A 20,652-nucleotide genomic window follows, 5' to 3' on the forward strand; every position below is an offset into this window, starting at 1 on the left:
GGGAGGGCGGGGGGCAGTGTTGGATGGGGTTTGGGGCATGGGGTTGGCCAGCGGCAGTGTTGGGAGTGGGGGCTCGTGCAGGGTGTGCTGTTGCAGTCTCCTGAATGGGGAGCAGATTTTTAAAATTCCGAGCCCCAGATGAAAGGCATTTATTTAACCAAATAATCGATTATCCGAGCGAAATAGTGCCCGCCCATCTCGTTCGGATAATCAAGGTTCCCCTGTACTTGAAGGGTTTCTAATAGTCACTTGAGCGTACAGAACCTCAGTATTACTACATAAAGGGATATGCTGTTAATAGTTTTCATATCTTGTTAAATCTGAATTAATTTCATAAGTTCAATTAGATTTGGTAGGGTCATATTGTAACTTTGAATCAGCATTCTTCCACTAAAGTTTTAAATCAAGACAAATTGTTAGATTATCAAATTTCAAAGAGAACATAATTTATACTGCATGCGAAGAAGATACTGATTGGTTGGCAAGTGAACTCTGATTGCTTGAGACATTGCCATTCCAGTATAGTATAAATTGAAGCCATTTTTGAAATTTGACATTCCTGCAATTCTGTCCCATGAGTGCAAACATCTCTTGGCTGTGTAATGTAAAGGAGGCTGTGAAGCCTCTTGTTTTTACTAAACTTGCAGCCAACATTAATGCCAAGACGAGACTAGAATTATACATGGCAGATGCACACTAAAATTAAATCAAAAATGCCTTTGCTACACGAAAAAACAATTAAGCTGCTCAGGGATTTTAGAATTCAATTGAAACACAAACATCAATTGTACCTAAAACTGATGTTGAGTCTGAGTGTTTTGTTCACTTACCATGTACTCTTACCAAATACTCTCTGTCATCGTCTCCTGCTGTACTGGAAGCCAGACAAGTATACCGACCTGTATCTTGAACCTGCCAAGTATACAAATGTGTTAAACAAAACTGCACTTTTTAATGGTTTATTTTTGCATATTTACACTGCATCAATACCCATACTGAGTGAGGAGGGAGATTGTTGAAATGACATGGAAACACCTGAAGAAGATAGTCTCATATCACCTCAGTAACATTCTGACTGAGGTAAATTCTTCAAACATTGATAAGATTTCATTTTGCTGAAGAAATAAATACGCGTTTAAACATGAGGGAACCTCTTGAAAGAATCTTGCCGAGCCTTCAGATCTGTGTTAGCTCACCAGATATGCCGCGTAGGCTATGCTTCAAAGTAGCAGTGGTCTTAAAATAACACCTCTGGTATAATAGTCTTTATGTGTCTGAATTGATCTTTTCATTATTGTTCTTTACTAAAATTTAAACCCTCCAATCAGATTTGGTGAGGTCATATTATAACATTTATGCAATAAATTAAATGACTCAGCATTCTGAGACTCAAATCTTATGCATTGGAAACTTGAATATCAGAGGTTATGCATTATAAATGTACAAGATTTTCCATCTGTTAGATTCAATGGTTGGAAAATCACATGGGCAAACTGAGCTCTAGGTCTGAATTTCTGATATTCTGAACTTTTTTTCTCTTTTTTTTCCCCTTATATCAAACAATGCAACATAGAGTGATTAGGTGTATATACAGTAATTAAATGAGTTAACTTGTCAAAATATTTTAGTCACACTGCATTAACACAAAGTACAAAATGATAGTGGTTTGAAATAGTAAGGACAGATATGAATTAGATTAGATTAGATTAGATTACTTACAGTGTGGAAACAGGCCCTTTGGCTCAACCAGTCCACACCGACCCGCCAAAGCGCAACCCACCCATTCCCCTACATTTACCCCTTACCTAACACTACGGGCAATTTAGCATGGCCAATTCACCTGACCTGCACATCTTTGGACTGTGGGAGGAAACCGGAGCACCCGGAGGAAACCCACGCAGACACGAGGAGAATACGCAAACTCCACACAGCCAGTCGCCTGAGTTGGGAATTGGACCCGGGTCTCTGGTGCTGTGAGGCAGCAGTGCTAACCACTGTGCCACCGTGCCGCACATTGTGTTGATCAAGCATGAGACCAGTTTGAGGAAGCATTTGTGCATTTAACCTACACAAACGTCACATTTTAAACTTTAACAAATCCCAGGAGCTCCCAATAATCTTTCAGTTTATAATATCACTGAAGAGCAGACAGACTAGTTAGTTCTTTCTTAAAATAAAAGTTTTGACAACACTCTCTATAATTACAGAATGGTGTGGAGATGTCATTTAACCCACATTTACTGACTCAGTCTGGGGTAGTATGAATACCAACAATGTAAAAGTATCAAGAGTCCTTATGGAGAGCATTTACACAATCTTAATTTCCAGTTATTTGTAGAAATAAAAGGAGAATATAATCTGAATTAATATTGTTTCTCTGGAAACCAACAATGATTTAGTGTACCTGGGCATTTAATATTCTCAACACTTGACCACCACGAAGGATATGAACAGAATCTGTGTGTGGCAGTGGCCTTCCATCCTTAATCCAAGTCAGTATGGGAGTTGGGATACCACTGGCAACACAGTGAAGTTCGAGAGGATTGTTCACAACTACAGAGGCTTCCTCTGTGAAATTGGAGTTATTTATATGAGGGGGATCTATAATGAAAAGATTAAAAAAATCTTAGCTTCATATTTTTAACTGTTCTTGCCAAGTTATTTGAATTAAATGAACTGAAGAATGAAAACCAGGAGACCAAACCTGACTGGGTTCAAACTTAAAATAGATAAAGCAGTTGTATTACGGGCATAGGACCTGAAAATAAACTAATTCCACTGAGTGGAGCTGTAAACAGTTATCAGTATTTTTGTTCTGCTTACTATTCAATATTTCAATATCACCATTTTCATTCTATATTATTTGCCATAATGGACCTGCATTAAGATTGATCTTTGCAACAACAAAACTAGAAGGCCACCAATCAGTCCCTCAAACATATACCATCATTAAATAACATCATGGCTGATCGATCTTACATTCGACACTATCTTCCTGCACATTCCTATATCTCTTATGTTTTCATTTGCAGAAATCTATTGATCATAGTCTTGAAGAAGACTGAATTGGAGGTGGAGGTTGGCAAATGTGGTGCCACTGTTTAAGAAGGGCGGTAAAGAAAACCAGGAAACTATAGACCAGTGAGCCTGATCTCAGTGGTGGGCAAGTTGTTGGAGGGAATCCTGAGAGACAGGATGTATATGTCTTTGGAAAGGCAAGGACTGATTCGGGATAGTCAACATGGCTTTGATTAGATTAGATTAGATTAGATTACTTACAGTGTGGAAACAGGCCCTTCGGCCCAACAAGTCCACACCGTCCCGCCGAAGCGAAACCCGCCCATACCCCTACATTTACCCCTTACCTAACACTACGGGCAATTTAGCATGGCCAATTCACCTGACCTGCACATCTTTGGACTGTGGGTGGAAACCGGAGCACCCGGAGGAAACCCACGCAGACACGGGGAGAACGTGCAAACTCCACACAGTTAGTCGCCTGAGGCGGGAATTGAACCCGGGTCTCTGGCGCTGTGAGGCAGCAGTGCTAACCACTGTGCCACCGTGCCGCCCACCGTGCATGGGAAATCATGTCTCACAAACTTGACTGAGTTTTTTGAAGAAGTAACAACGACGATTGATGAGGGAAGAGCAGTAGATGTGAACTATATGGACTTCAGTAAGGCGTTTGACAAGGTTCCCCATGGGAGACTGATTAGCAAGGTTAGATCTGATGGAATACAGGGAGAACTAACCATTTGGATACAGAACTGGCTCAAAGGTAGAAGACAGAGGGTGGTGGTGGAGGGTTGTTTTTCAGACTGGAGGCCTGTGACCACTGGAGTGCCACAAGGATCAGTGCTGGGTCCTCTATTTTTTGTCATTTACATAAATGAGTTGGATGCGAGCTTAAGAGGTACAGTTAGTAAGTTTGCAGATGACACTAAAATTGGAGGTGTAGTGGACAGTGAAGAGGGTTACCTCAGATTACAATAGGATCTAGACCAGATGGGCCAATGGGCTGAGAAGTGGCAGATGGAGTTTAGTTCAGATAAATGTGAGGTGCTGCATTTTGGGAAAGCAAATCTTAGCAGGACTTATACACTTAATGGTAGGTCCTAGGGAGTGTTGCTGAACAGAGAGATCTTGGAGTGCAGGTTCATAGCTCCTTGAAAGTGGAGTCACAGGTAGATAGGATAGTGAAGAAGGCATTTGGTATGGTTTCCTTTATTGGTCAGAGTATTGAGTACAGGATTTGGGAGGTCATGTTGCGGCTGTACAGGACATTGGTTAGGCCACTGTTGGAATATTGCGTGCAATTCTGGTCTCCTTCCTATCGAAAAGGTGTTGTGAAACTTGAAAGGGTTCAGAAAAGATTTACAAGGATGTTGCCAGGGTTGGAGGATTTGATCTATAGGGAGAGGTTGAACAGGCTGGGGCTGTTTTCCCTGGAGCGTCCGAGGCTGAGGGGTGACCTTATAGAGGTTTATAAAATCATGAGGGGCATGGATAGGGTAAATGGACAAAGTCTTTTCCCTGGGATCAGGGAGTCCAGAGCTAGAGGGCATAGGTTTAGGGTGAGAGGGGAAAGAGACCTTAGGGGCAACTTTTTTGTGCAGAGGGTGGTACGTGTATGGAATGAACTGCCGGAGGATGTGGTGGAGGCTGGTACGATTTAAGAGGCATTTGGAGGGTATATGAATAGGAAGGGTTTGGAGGGATCTGGGCCAGGTGCTGGCAGGTGGGACTAGATTGGGCTGGAATATCTGGTCAGCGTGGACAGATTGGACCGAAGGGTCTGTTTCCATGCTGTACATCTCTACGACTCTCCAACGCACTGGGCTGATGTTTTCAAAGAGTCACCACTCTCTACAAAATTACTTCTCATCTTCATTGTTAATGGCCAGCTCCATTTTCTGAGATTGTGCCTTTGGTAATAGACAATCCCAGCCAGAGGAAACATTCTTCCTGTGTGCACCCTGTCAATCTTGTTAAAATGAGATACCTTTCATTCTTCTAAATTTCATTTAAGGACCAGCCATAATATTCTAGGATAACAGAGCAGGCTCAGGGGGCTGAATAGCCTACTCCTGCTCCCTAAAATAAAACAAAGAACGACGGAAGTTGGAGATCTTAAACAAAAATAGAAATTGCTGACGAAACTCAGCAGATCTGGCAGCAGCTATAGGAAGAAAGCACTCAATTTTAATCACAGCACAATACCTCCATCCCACGAATAGTATGAACCTTTGTTTCCACGACTCGCAGCAAGTACATCTTTCTATGGGTAAGGAGACCAATACAGTATACAATTCTCCAGATGTGGGCTCTCTAAGGTTCTATCTAACTGCAACATGATATCGTTACTCCTATACTCAGATCCTCTTATAAGCAAGTCTTACAAACCATTTGTCACCCTAATGGTTTCTATGTCTGCATGTTAAATTTCTGTGACTCATGATCAAGTACACAAAGTTCCTCGGAAGTTCATCACTTCCCAATCTCTCCGCATTTAAGAAAGGTTTCATATTTCTGTTTTCCAATCAAAATGGTTAACCTCACATTTTTCCAAATTGTATTCCATCTGCCAAATCTTTACCTATGCCCTTAATTTCTCTAAATCCCTGGAAAGCATCCTTGCATAATCTCACAGCTTTGAATTCCACCTAGTTCATGTCATCTACAGACTGAGAAATATTATTCTTACACACCAGATCGAATTTGTTGTTACAAATTGTGAATAGCTTGGGCCAAAGCAATGATTCTTGCAGTAACCACCAATCCACAATCTGCAAACCTGAAATGATGCATTTACTCCTATTGCACTGTTTGTTAACCAGTGTCTGTAGCCTCCCCAATCCCACATGCTGTAATGGTGTTGACCAATGTCTTGTATAGAATCTTATTGAAAACCTTCTAGAAATCTAAAATAGCACATCCACTTGTTTCCACTGATCTATTCTATTATTTACCTCCAAGAACTCCATCAGGTCTTCAAATATAAGTTCTCTTTCATAAATTCATGTTGACTCAGTCTAAATCTGTGTTATTTTCTAAGCATTGTGTTATTGCACCTTTTATTATAGAATTTTGCCTGCAACTGATGTTGTCTTTACAAGTCTCTCTGTTCCCTAATTTTTCATTCCTTTCTGTCTTAAATTAGATTTCTAAAGTTTCCTCTCTTCTGTTCTATCTTATGGTGCAAACTCAAACTGCCAAATATGGAACAGGAGTAAAAATAGAAATTGCTGGTGAAACTCAGCAGGTCTAGTAGCATTGGTGGAAAGAAAGCAGTGTTAGCATTTCGAGTTGTGACTCTTCCTCAGGGCTGATGAAGGATTACAGGACTCAATAAATTAACTCTGCTTTCTTCCAACAGCTGCTGCCAGATCTGCTGAGTTTCGTCAGCAATTTCTATTTTTGTTTAAGATCTCGTTCTTTGTTTTATTTTAGGGAGCAGGAGTAGGCTATTCAGCCCCCTGAGCCTGCTCTGTTATCCTAGAATATTATGGCTGGTCCTTAAATGAATATTCCTGCCTACCTTGATAATTTTTCACCATCTCCTATAACCTTTCACTGCTTTTCTTAATAAGAATCTATCCAACTCTTTCTTAAAAATATTCAAGGTCTCTGCTTCCACATTTTCTCAGGAAGAAAGTTCTAAAGACTCAGACCTTCTGAGATGAAAAATTTTCCTTATCTCTGTTTTATATGGCGACCCCTAATTTTTAAACAGTGACTTCTAATTCTAGATTCTCCCATAAAAGGAATCATCCTTTCCACATCTACCCTTTCAAGATGCATCAAGGTCTTATATATTTCAACCTTGTGCATCTTTCTCAGAAAATGTGTATCCATAGAGAGAATTTATTAGTTATTTTTCTATTCTTGATGAGGAATCTTTTCACTTACCCAGCACCTTCAAATTGAAGTGTTTGTTCACCTCACCAGCTTCATTGGCTGCCACACAGGTGTACCTTCCAGTGTCTTTCACATCAGTCATGGAAATCTGCAACGACATCCCCTGGTTTCTAACTGTCATATGAGGGCCTAATTTGAGAGGTAATGCTTCTTTAAGCCAGGCTAGTGTTGGAGTTGGAGTTCCATCAGTAATGCAGGTTAGGGAAGCTGAATTTCCCTTTATTACAGTGAGCTCTTCTGTGCTGCCAGCATCATCCAACCTTGGAGGGACTATAAGGGACAAAGAAAGCCCAGTTAAAGAGCTGTAAAGTCTCATTTGATCAAATTCTCCCCTTTCTTCTTACAATAAAATTGTAAATATACATTCACAAATTCATAACAATTGGGGAAACATTCCCCCTCAATACACATTTAATCTTCATTTATCTATCCCACACCATGTTACTTCATGCCTGAATAACACATGTGACCTGTGGAATAAAACAGCTGTTATGAAGCTGTGGGTGTGTACTGTACATTTGAGAGAGACTAAAAGCTGGCAAGGACTGACTGAAAGCACAGAGTCTGCTGAACAATTTAAAAATGTAACATTTGGTTGGGAAACAAATAGCTGGAGCTGTGTTGCCATGGTATATAATAAATTCAAATTTGGCCAGCTTAAATTATGCCCCAAGATACCAAACTCCAATTGAATTTAAATTTTAATGTTTTGATGATGTCAAACCAATGAGACTGTCCAATGTTTTGGGGTATATAAAATTGGGTATTTTGAACAGTTGAGGAGAACAGCAAAGAGCAGCCAAGCACCAACAGACTGCTAGCAGAATTGCTCTCATAAAAGTACCCGTCCACATGAAATTTGAAGCAGAAGACTGAAGACAACTCAGGAAAATCTACAAAGGTGAATCGATATAGCTAGCTGGTTTTGAAACAGCATTTTTTAAATAAACCTTAATCAGGGTTTTTAAATCCGACCAGTATTGTAGAGTGGGAGGTAAAAGATAGGTTTAAGAGAAAGGAGTTGTAAATAATTGTTGTCTAATGTTCTCTTTTGGACTTAAAGGATAAAATTGTTAAATTTTTCTTCAAATAGTGATATTTAGGATAGTTCTTTGCCACTTAAAACTTAACAGATTACTGCGTGAGGTGAGCTTTTCTGTATGTCTGGTTTAAATTAGCGGAGGGGTTACCGCGTGTCGTAACACAACAATGGTGCAAATGTTGGCCACTGGTGGGTTGCTGCCCAAGAAGATATTGGAATCTGGTCTGCTTGCCCAATGGAGCTTAGAAAACAGCATACCCTGGCATAGAATTCATTGGCCATAATCTGGGAAGAAGACTGGTCACTGATTTAAAGGGGCATCTACAGTGGATCTGTGTCAAGTGCAATCAAGTTAAAGGCTCTCTGGCAGGAAGAGAGATCTTCGCTGTTTATAAATAATTAGATGACTCAAAGTGTTGAGAGTGATTTAAAAAAAACGTTCTTAATTTTTTAATTGAAAGCAAGGATTCAAGACTATTTTGCAGCAATGACAGGAACATGGAATAGATCAATGTTGAAACCAGGGATACATGGGTAAGATTACTCATTCCCATATTTGCTTCTCCATTGACAGCCAAGAGATTTAGGTGATGGGAAGAAGGATGATCCCAAGGTTCAATAATGCCCCCTTGCAAGTCCTCCAACAGTTGTAAAGAATAGGCAGGAGATACTCAGATCTGCTGATTGCAAACAGAGACCTTCCATTATCATCAAAATAGCCCAAAATGCCAGAAGCCAGCAGCCTTGGGATCATACAAAGAATTTGCACCTATAAACTGAAAGACTGCCTCTAATAGGAAGCCTCATACCGTTTCTCCCAATCCATTTTGAAATGCTATAAAATTTTAATTACATATTGTTCCCTAATGTGATGACATGTGATTTAAGAAGGATTTGTCTATCCTGATTCTTTTGAAGATGGGTATGGTAGACTTGGTGCCAAGGTGTCTGCTCCATGGAAAACAGAGTAAATCACTTTATGTTTTTATTAAAGTCGACAAAAGAAGCAGGAGTGGGCAAAGTCAGGCTCACACAGACCCAGGGTTTTGTTTCACTTTCAGTTATTGAAGTTGGAGTTGAAGTTGCTAGATACAGCTCTCTCTCTCTCTCTGCTGCCGCAAAAAGCTTCTGTTCTTACTCTGCTACTAGATTCATTCTGTCCTTGTTTCTTCTCCTGGACTGAAGGAGATAGCAAGCAAGGAAAATCTGCTTCATTGAATTTTCGCTTGCCAAGGGTGCTGCTACATTGGAATAGTTGGTGAATAGTAGTTAAAATACATATTATTATGTGAACTATTTTGATAGATTTAAAGTTATGCCAATTCATTTTTTTTGTTTCTATTTTAACTATGGTGTAAGAATACAATGTATTTTTCTGAAAGCCTAATAGTTTGACCAATCAAATCACATCTGGAAAGCAGTGCCTGACACTTTCCTTTTAATAAGATAAAAGTTAGGGTCTAGACTATCTCCTTCACATATTTTGAGGGGGTTTGGTCTGGCCCATAACAATAAATATCACATAACACTGTGGACATTTTGTAAAGTAATGCAGAATCTTTACTCAAGAACTCACCATACACGATTAGGTTGTAATGTTTGTTATCGACACCAGCTCGATTAGAGGCCACACAAGTATATGTACCAGCATCCGACACTTGTGTTCGCACAATTCTGTAAGAAAGTAACAAATAAGTTCAGAAGTATCCAATTTTATCCAAACTGATTGGGGTTAGGTTAGTGGAAGACATTGCTAGTTAACCATACTTGTTCTGAAAAAGGGAAACTGGACACAAAACGTTATCTCTTTCTCTCTACAGATGCTGCCAAACCTGCTGAGTTTAATCCAGCAATTTCTATTTTTGTAACCTTACTTATTGGTGGTAATGATCTTTGCTACTCTTCAAATATCTGCGGCATGGTGGCTCAGTGCTTAACACTGCTGTCTCACAGCACCAGGGATCCGGGTTCTCCTGGTGTCTGCATGGGTTTCCTCCGGGTGCTCCGGTTTTCACCCAGAGTCCAAAAATGTGCACGATAGGTGAATTGACCATGCTAAATTGCCCATAGTGTTCAGGAATGTGTAGGTTAAGTGCATTGGTCAGGGATAAATATAGGATAATAGCGTTGGGGAATTGGTCTGTGTGGGTTACTCTTCGGAAGGTCAGTGTTGACTTGTTGGATCAAAGGGCCTGTTTCCATACAGTCAGGATTCCAAGATTTCTTATTGATGCTGACAATTCAGGCTCAGCCATAACAATTGTGCGATTCAGGAGTGAATAATCACTAATTATTAATTTATCATATCCTTTTCTCAGCAGCATTGATATCTCATACCTTCTAGATATTGGCCCTTCAGTCAAGTTTCCTAATTAAATGAAATTTGGAAAACTAACCTCAAAACTTTCCCAGCAGATAGAAGTCTGATCTGAGAGGAAATGGGCAGAGGTAGTCCATTCTTTAACCAGTTCAGTTGTGGAGGAGGGGAGCCTGAAGCCATACACTCAATGTTAACAGAGTTGTCCAGTATAGTTGTGACTTCCTGGTTCCCATTCAGATCACTGTAAATGGTTGGTGGAACTAAAATACAAATAATAAACAATTATATAGTTGCAAATATTTGTAACTCATCATTTTATGCATAGCGGGTGAATTTGAAAGAATAATGACATAAGATTCTTGCAATCTGAAAAGCTCCTTTCCAGAACTTTGAAATCCTTAATATGTACAAATGTTACAAAACTGAAGTAGGAATCAAATGAAATACTTTATGATGACATATTCTAAGGTTACATCAATATTATTATGCAAAGACAAAAAGGACAGAAGATTAATCTTAAATGTTACATTCCTATGTTCCAGTTGCTGACCCTCCTCTCCTAAAGGTTTATACATATATGCCTAACTTTAGTCCATGTGGATACTGGTAGCACTCTGGTGCTTCATGAGAATTCTTGGTGTGAGTTACACAGATCAGTTTTGTCAGTGAATTTTGACAGGCTATTTCACCATGTGCAAGTGTAGAGTGTCTCTATTCAAAATATTCAAGTGATGAAACTTGATGAGGGATAAGTATTCAGATCAGTCATGACCTATTGAACTACACAGCAGAATCAAGAGACCTAGAGGTTAGGGGGGTCGTAGCGAGAGGAGGGTTGGGGTGTGGTCAAATACAATCCTATAAACATATACATTTTCCAGCAGAGGTCATTAGATGGTAATTAGACATTTCCTTTAGAATCTTAAATAAAATGTCAATATGGTTGCGTTAGGGATTTCTCACCCAACAGTGAGGATTCAAACATCACTTCAGGACTTGGGCACATAAACTAGGCAGTCAAATGTTACAATACTCCGAGCTGTTGCTTTTCAGATGGTTCTTTAAACAATCTTATCTGCTTGATCTTGTCTGCATATCCCTTTGTGTTAGTCGAAGAGCAGCAGAGTTTTTTTTCAAGGTTCAGGCAAGAATGCTCCCCTCAACCAAAATTATCAGCTAAGATCTTACTGCATATAAAATGGCAGCTGGTTTAACTCACAAATAACAGGTGATGCATCATGTAAAGCATTTGGGGATGTCATGATAATGTGACAAGATATTATATAAATGGCAATACTTTCTAACTGCAACTACAGCCCTGACTGAGTTTAGGCATGGCAACTCAGGAAGGCACTGAACTTGGGATTTTAAGTTGTTTTGTTTCAATAACATATAAACAAATAGCCAAGTAGAAATAATCATTAAAAGTAAGGGGTCACACACTTAAGACAGAGGTGAGGAAAAATCCTTTTCAGAGTTTCTAGAGAACTTTCTAGCTCAAAAGATAGTGGAGGCAGAATCTTTGCTTATCAAGAAGCAATCTATAGCCTCTCTCTATTCAAAACATTCAAGTGGTGAAACTTGATGAGGGGTAGACAGGATTATTAAGTATTCAGTTCAGCCACGACCTATTGAATGAAAGCAGGATCCAGAGACCAAGAGGTTTATTTCTACTCCGCATGCATATATTCATATGTACATTTATATCTGCAATCCTTTCACCTGTTATTGTCCTTTTTGTTCTTAAGTTAAAGCAAAAAATAATAGAGCTGCAAGAAAGTTTTGAATTGACAGAACTATGACATTTTACTCACCATAAACGTTGAGATTGAAAATCCGATCTTCCTCACCAGCAGAATTGGTGGCCACACAAGTGTATTTACCAATGTCGGTAGTCACTGTACCATTAATGTGGAAGGCGCTACCGTCTGGACTCACTCTAAGAGCCACAACAAACACATATAACTCAATATATTTTTTTTCAATGAGGCAAACAAGAGATACCCGAATATTTCTTGGGGGGTTTCCTGCTCTCTCCTAGCATAACTATGGTAGAAACACCTGAGGAATTAACATCACCAGCAGCTTACATCTTTTAGCTGGGGTTTCTAGATTTAAAACAAGGTATTGGTAGAGTAAACCAGAAGAAATTCTTGCCCACAAAATTTTACAGAAATCTGTCTTCGCTAAAATCCACTGAAAAGCAAATGTATTCAAGTCCTTAACGATTATGTGAACACCTATGACATAATTTTAAATATTAATCAGGAGTAGTAGCTAAACTTATTTTACTTTATACAACATTAATAGAAATAAACAAAATATTTTTTCAAATTAAATGGGTGCGTTAGCACTAATACATCTAAACACTATGTAAAAACTACTCCAGCATCCAGATGAAAGTCACCCACATGAGAAGAGTTTAGGTTGTATAATGATTTCCTAATCACCATCAATTCACAGCACTAATTAAGTGAAAGTTGACACCAAATTGACAGGCATACTGAGACAATACATGTTCTTTGTGTGACTGAACTGCACACCAGTATTGTGTTACATGTAAGGGAAGATCAGAGACCAAAAAGATAATTCCTGTTTGGAGGCAGAAAATAGATACATTGCACTGAATGAATATTTCACATTTATGTGAAGAACAGGATGACACTGTTGCTGAGGATATTGAAACATTAGATGGCATAAAATGAGAAGGGAAATATTAAAGGGATTAGTATCTTGGAAAGTGGATAATTCACCAGGTTGAATTTAAATTTATTCCGTATGCTAAAAGAAGCAAGGGAGGAAACAGTAGTGTCTCTGATCATTCTAAATGTGTGGACAGGAGAACTATCATATTGTATAGTTGTTTGAAAATCCAAAAAGAGAAAGATTGAGTAAGTACAGGCTAGTCAGCCTAACCTCAGTAGTGAGCAAACTATTGCTGTAAGTTTCTAATGGACAGTATGAATTGTCATTTAAAGGTACCGATGAATCAAATACAGCATAGATTTACTAGGGGATGGTCGTATCAATTTAATTCTTTTTGAGCGGATAACAAGGAGGGGCAATGATGTCAGTGCTTTTGCTATTGTTTACATGGAGTTTAGGAAGGCTTTTGACATGGTCCAACTTGTCAGAAAAATGTGGGAACTAAGGGAAGGTGACAAGTTAAATATAAAAGTGACTCAGCAGCAGAAGCAAAGGGTAAGAGATGATAGGTTTTTGTGACTGGAAGACTGTTTCCAAAGGTTCTCACAGGAGTCCATATTGGGTCCCTTGCTTTTTGTGATTTAGGCTTAAATGTGAAGGGCCTGTTTAAGAAGCATGTAGTAAGAGAGAAATTGACCATGTGATTCATATTAAGGAAAGTTGCAGACTATAGAGAAATATTAGTAGACTACTCAGGTGGACAGAGTTGTCAAATTGAATTCAATAATGAGAGGCATGAGGTATTACATTCAGGGAGGGAATAAAAGCAAAGGAATATACAATAAATGGTAGGATTCTACAAAGCGTAGAGAATCAGAGGGACCTTGGAGGTCCCTCCGTTTTTCAGGATTGTTGTTTCAGAATGGGAAAGGGGTCTGAAATAATAGAAATAATAAAAAAAGCCCATGAATCCTTGATTGTATGTGAGACAGTTGAAGCCTTGTGGGAATTAAGAGATTATATTACACATTCAGACAAGAGTTGCCTGTGAAAGATTTAAACAATTCCCTTCCCATAACTTTGAAAGTCACAAAGGTAATGTTTCTGATCCAAATTTACCTCAATCGTTCATCATCATCAGCAGTAAGGGGTTTTCCATCTTTGAGCCACTGAATAGAAGGTCTGGGATTACCATCTGCAGCACAAACCAGCTTCACATTTTCACCCACTAGAACACTGACATCGCTGGGCATCTCCGCACCGAATATGTTAGGAGGAACTGTAACAGCATTGTCCAGAATAACCACCATTCTTAATCAGCCACGCTAAAAAGAACTGTATGCTCATAAACCATTCTTTCAATGACATTGAATCAAAATTTTAGAAATCCCTCTCGAACAGTATTGTGGATCAACTTACAGTGGAAGGCAGTGGTTCAATTAGACAGCTCACCAATATTTTTAACAGCAATTAGGGATGAGCAATAAATGCTGGTTCAGCTCATGATGCCCACACTCAATAAATGAATTTTAAAATACACTGATCTTGATAACTCTTTAAAGCTAAATGTATGAAAATAAAGTTTCAACTTATAACTGTTTCTTTTGACAACAGATCATTTACATTAACAATTACATTTATTTCTTTCCACAGATGCTCCCAGATATGCTAAGTATTTGCGGTTTTTATTTCAGATTTTTAGCATTCACAGAATTTTGATTTTGTATAAAACTTAGGATGGTTTCTGAAACCGGAAAAGTGCAGCAGCAATCTATTGCCTTTTGATGGATATTACAGTAGAAAATGCCATGGTTACTTCTAAGATGTAAGGTTTATATAAATTTCAATGTAATTCATTGTAGGGTTTGAATTTTGAACTAGGGGTATGTGGGCTTGTGTGTGTTTATGAGGGGATTTAAAGACTAATTTGTCAGTATTTTTGAAGCCTTATTTTTAATGCTATTATGAGAGAGATTTCCTGGCAATGTGTTTGTGTCAGAAGAGTTTTATGAGTGGAAAGAATAAACATTGAACAACACTAAGCTGATTTTAGTTAGAAGGATTTGGAATTGCTTTTGTTTTGCTTAGCGGAAACCCCGATAATTTAGAAAACCTTTTGGTTTCAGTTCGCAGAAATTCTTGTTGAAGTCAGATGTATAAAACTATTTTGATTGAAGAAAGGAGATGGATGAGAACTATTAGGAAATAGGTTATCTCAGTGTGGGAATTTAGTTTGAATACTTCAAAACAGAAGCATTTTGTTAGAATCCTGAAGATGTTATTTGGAGCTGGAAAAGTCTTTGTTCTGTTGTGCGAATACTCAAGGAAGACACTATCATACTTTCTGGACCAAGAACTGAAAGTGACAGTGAAGTTAAGTTTATGGATGTGAGAGAGAAGGGAATTTTGGGTGTTGTTGGGATAGATGGAATATTGTATTTTATTATGTGTTTCAAATCTTTAAAATTGTTATATGTAATAGCTCATTTTATTCTATTTTATCCTCATTTCTTCTGCATAACAAACTTCCGTTTTATTATTAAATGTTAATCTACCAAGTTAATTTTCGGTCTGGGATTGAATTTATCCATAATAACATCTGCTGAGATTGTAATAGTACTGACTTTAATATTTCATTATAACTATCATGTATAAATAATTCATTTAGAGGCTGTAAGTAATGAAGATTGGATTTTTGGACTACAATCAGCTAGCATTGGCTGCCTCATTATTGCTATGCATTATAAAATATAAAATGTTATAACAAGCAGACCTGTGCAACAACCAATATTCACTTTAATTTTCTATTGTGGTGCACAGCCCGATTGTTGCAACCTGTGGAGTCTTTTAGACTGGTGTCTATCTGCACTTGCACTGAAAGTTGGTATAACTGCTTTTTTTTGATTTGCTGCGCAATACATTGCAGATTGAAAGCAGCCTGGAGGGAAAGTTTGCAATGGCCTCATGATATTCTTTAAGCATGGAGTATATACGCACTTTGAATTGTCAGGATATAGTTTTTCCGTGCTGTTCCCTCCACATTTGATGCCACACAGGTGTAAGTTCCACTGTCTGACAGCTGTGAACGAGCAATTTGGAGTTTGTTTCCTCCAGAGAGGATGTGCATCTCCAAGGACTCGGCATTTGCTGAAGTAATAAAAAACACAATAGAAAATTCTCTATTGGGTTATTTTCATAAAGTCTGTTATTTATTTATATTGCTCTTGGAAAAAAGGTTAATTTGTAAAATGAATATTCTACAGTTTGTTTATTGCATATTTACATTATGATTTTTGTTCCTGAGACTGATTACAGTAAAAGATGAACATCCATAGCCATTTTTGAGCCTTTCACAAACATAAAATTAGAATCTTACTTACAATTTAACTAGCTATTATTTTTCCATAAAAATCCAAAGTATTTATTTTTGTTTACTCAAAATATGGTATGCAAAAATTCAAAAAAAAATTCCACACAAGGATTGTCTGAGACTCTCCAGGAGTTATAAATCTCCAAAGCAGTATTGTTACCGATCTAAAAATGAAGCAGAGCTTTGCATCACAGAATTCCTTTTACCTGCATATGACAGCTTCACAATTAGAGTCACAGATATGCAACACGGAAACAGACCCTTTGGTCCAAATTGTCCATGCTGACCAGATAAATTAATCTCGTCCCATTTGCCAGCACTTGATCCATATCCCTCTAAAGCCTTCCTATTCATATACCCACCCAGATGCCTTTGAAATGTCGTAATTGTATTAGCCTCCACCACTTCCTCTGACAGCTCATTCCATACATGCACCACCCTTCATGTGAAAAAATTGCCCCTTCGGTCCATTTTCAATCTTTCCCCTCTGACCAGAAATCTATGTCCTCTAGTTCTGGATTTCCCCATCCCACGGTTTAGCTGCAACATGACTACCCAACTCTTGTACTCAACGCACTGACCAATAAAGGAAAGCATACTAAATGCCTTCTTCACTATCTTATCTACCTGCGAATCCACTTTCAGGGAACATGAACTTGTACTCCAAGCTCCTTTTGTTCAGTAACACTCCCCAGGACTTTACCATTAAGTGTATAAGTTCTGCCCTGATTTGCCTTTTCAAAGTGCAGCACTTCACATTTATCTAAATTAAACTCCATATGCCAGTCCTCTGCTCATTGGCCCATTTAGAGTTATAGAGCCATAGAGATGTACAGCATGGAAACAAACCCTTCGGTCCAACCCGTTCATGCCGACCAGATATCCCAACCCAATCTAGTCCCAACTGCCAGCACCCGGCCCATATTCCTCCAAACTCTTCCTATTCATATACCCATCCAAATGCCTCTTAAATGTTGCGATTGTATTAGCCTCCACCACTTCCTCTGGCAGCTCATTCCATATACGTACCACCCTCTGCGTGAAAAAGTTGCCCCTTAGGTCTCTTTTGTATCTTTCCCCTCTCACCCTAAACCTATGCCCTCTAGTTCTGGACTCCCTGACCCCAGGGAAAAGACTTTGTCTATTTATCCTATTGATCAACATTCTATTGTAATCTGAGGTAACCTTCTTTGTTGTCCACTACACCTCTAATTTTGGTGTCATCTGCAAAATTACTTACTAAACCTTCTACGTTCACATTCAAATCATTTATATAATTGACGAAAAGCAGTTGATCCAGCACCGACCCTTTTGGCACACCACTGGTCACAGGCCTCCAGTCTGAAAATTAACCCTCCATCACCACCCTCTGTCTTCTACCTTTGTGCCAGTTATCTAAGCAAATGGCTAGTTCTTCCCATATTCTATGTGATCTAACTTTGCTAACTAGTCAACCATGAGGAACCTTGTCGAATTCTTTAACTATTCTATACAAAACCGTGAAAAGGCATTTAGAGAGTGTTCAACTTTCATAAGATAAATTTGTATATAATTTACAAACTTCAGTTAGTATCAAGTGATCATGTCACACAACTGACCCCTCAGGAATATGTCTGCTCAGAATTGGTAGCATATGCGGCACGGTAGCTCAGTGCTTAGTGCTGCTGCATCTTAGCAACACGGACCCAGGTTCAATTCCACCTTTGGGCAACTGTGTGTGGACTTTGCATATTCACCCAGTGTCTGCATGTGCTTCCTCCGGGTGCCCCAGTTTCCTCCCACAGTCCAAAGATATGCAGGGTAGGTGGATTGGGCATTCTAAAATTGCCCTGTAGTGTCCAGGGATGAGTAGGGTAGATGGATTAACCTTGGGAAAATGCAGGGTTATAGAGATAGGGAAGGAGGATGGTTCCAGGTGGCTCTCTTCAGAGGGTTGATAGGCCCTATACCCTGCTTCCACACTGCAGGGATTCTATGATGCTCGGCAATAGGAATACACCCAAAGCTGTGGCAAAAGAGCAGAACAACCTTTTTTCTTCACTGTTGCAGTATGACTTAGGAAAGGCAATATTTTGGACACCAATGAGAAAATTAAGACTCTAGCCTCAGTTGTACCACTTGAATAACAAACAGCCATCTGTACAGATATGGGCAACCTCAATAATTAATACAGCATTATAACTAACTTTCAGAATTGATCATTACATGCATTTTACTATTTACTTTGCAGATACGATTTTAAAAAGAATGGAAAAGAGTCAATGAAATAGAACCTGAAGATGCTATGATTTTAATTAAGTGAAATTAACTAAGACCCTCACCTAAGGGAAAGATGATTACCAAAAGCAAGAATTGCTTTTATTCAGAAAATGACATTTGTGTTGGTATTTCCACTTATACCACTAGGGGGCATCACCTACCCAGCCTTAAAGAAGCAAAAGCAACCTTCTTATATTGCAGCCAATATAACAGTAGCAGTAGCTTACCAAAAGTCCTCCCGTTCTTCAGCCAAGTTAATGTTGGTGGAGGAATGCCAGTAGCATCACATGCAAAAGTGACAGGGTTGCTAATGATCTCACTGATTTTTTCTTCTGCCAAGCCTTCAATACTGGGTGGGACTGCATGAGAAATAGAACAATTGAGTGGTGTAAATTATAACTTCATGTTTTTCCTGGCAGACACTTTCGGCTAAGATGAAACTGGCTGTTTTGTCTGGCTGCATGAGAAAAAGTGGCCAAGATTTGCAATGCTTCTTCCTGTATTAGGGCTTCTTAGCTTGTACACATTTAAAAGAGATACTCAAAGAAAAATGTAGCCAGCAATACATTTCCTGTGAATGCAGTCAATATTTAGATATGTCACCGCAGAAACATTATCCATTCGTCCATGAATGACATCACAGTGAAAATGTACACTGCAACAAAAATCAGTGGTCTGTATATTCCCACCAGCAGCAGTGGATTGAAAAAAATACACAGTGCCCCCCACCTCAGGAATTTTATTGAAATGGATAGAGTCGAGGGAAAGACTGGTGTAGTGATTGGAATGATGGATGTCGTGTGTAGTGCATCTTGTGGAGTATGAATTCCCTGATTGGCCAAGTTTAACACCTCCATTCAGGGTGTTCTGGGTGACAGCTATAAACAGGAGTGGCAGTTTCCAGTCACTCTAGGGATTGGCTTTGAGATGGCTGGTCAGAGTGATGGGATACTGTGCAGTTATTTAAACTGGAATGGCCATTTTTACAGCATTAACTGCCGATGGTAAATTTGAAAGTCCAGTTTAAAAGTCAGTGAATGTATGACCAGGAAGGTGAATGAGATGGTTAAGTAGGTGAATTGGAGAAGTTGGCAGTTCAGATTGGGAGCTTTGGTGAGACGGATCAAAATTGTTCTCGTGATAGTTATTCGAGGGATTAGTCAGGTGGTTGGGGATAATTGGCTGGTGTCGATCATTTGGGCATTGGTCAATTTTGGAGTTATGGAGTGTCAGGAAATATTAGATAAGTACAGCAGAACTATCCACAGTCACATAGGGTACTGGGAAGGAAGGGAATTGCCCATCGAGAGCCAAAACCCTTCAGTAAATTCCCACATGGATCCACATGTTTTGGCTTTCACAAGGCCCCATTGTGTATTCTCAGTCAAATGTCTGAATTTCTGATGATGAAGGGATCAGGAGATTTGACCCAATGTCCCTTATGTCCATCAGTATGTTGCATAATTCTATCTCTTGCTCACCTCAGGTTGCTGGTTCTTCAACATTTTTCCATATATTTTACCAAGTGCAAATACTTTTTAAGTCCATAGAGTGGTTACCAGCAGAATATTCAGCTGTGGGGCCATAAAAATCAAATTCAATTCTCGCTTGGTATGTAACCAAGCTCTTCCTCAGTCACACAGATACTTAACAGGATGGCATAAGCTAGTTTGTTTTATTAATCTCTTCAGGCTAGAAAGATTAGAGATCAGCTAACTCGGTCTAAAGGCTTAAACCCAGACTTTCTAATCTATAAGAATCAGTGCATGCACTTACTAAGACATTAAGTCATCTCAAATATTTTAGGGAAGGAAGCAAAACAGAAGTGTGTCATTTTCTGCTCTGATGTGTTTCAGCAGGACTGATGATATGTGCTGTCAAAATGCAGAAGGAAAGAATGCCAAAAATGCTCCATCAACAACAATGTCCTTTAAAATGCCACATAATCACAATTTATTAATTTTAAATAGAAGTGCATGAAGTCCAATATGTAGATTAAAACATTGTTAAAATGCAATAAGGACTATGAATTGCTACACTTTTGCAAACAGCATAATGTTTCCATTCCCCAGTCTTGACACTGAGCCACTTTTT

General features: G+C 38.9%; 1 protein-coding gene across 3 annotated transcripts in view; it reads right to left on the reverse strand.

The window, feature by feature from the left end:
- hmcn1 (hemicentin 1) overlaps positions 1 to 20,652 on the reverse strand; it is a 597,300-nt gene that overhangs the window by 132,186 nt on the left and 444,462 nt on the right. For all 3 annotated transcript variants that reach the window (XM_072573640.1, XM_072573638.1, XM_072573641.1), the window contains 9 exons: positions 18,786 to 18,917; positions 15,927 to 16,076; positions 14,049 to 14,208; positions 12,098 to 12,222; positions 10,360 to 10,543; positions 9,540 to 9,637; positions 6,913 to 7,191; positions 2,405 to 2,601; positions 831 to 912 (listed from right to left, as the gene is read on the reverse strand). In XM_072573640.1, the coding sequence (XP_072429741.1) occupies positions 831 to 912; positions 2,405 to 2,601; positions 6,913 to 7,191; positions 9,540 to 9,637; positions 10,360 to 10,543; positions 12,098 to 12,222; positions 14,049 to 14,208; positions 15,927 to 16,076; positions 18,786 to 18,917 (1,407 nt within the window). The remainder of the gene's footprint in view (positions 1 to 830; positions 913 to 2,404; positions 2,602 to 6,912; positions 7,192 to 9,539; positions 9,638 to 10,359; positions 10,544 to 12,097; positions 12,223 to 14,048; positions 14,209 to 15,926; positions 16,077 to 18,785; positions 18,918 to 20,652) is intronic.

The sequence above is a fragment of the Chiloscyllium punctatum genome, chromosome 7 (genome assembly GCF_047496795.1).
Source record: "Chiloscyllium punctatum isolate Juve2018m chromosome 7, sChiPun1.3, whole genome shotgun sequence".
Lineage (NCBI taxonomy): Eukaryota > Metazoa > Chordata > Chondrichthyes > Orectolobiformes > Hemiscylliidae > Chiloscyllium > Chiloscyllium punctatum.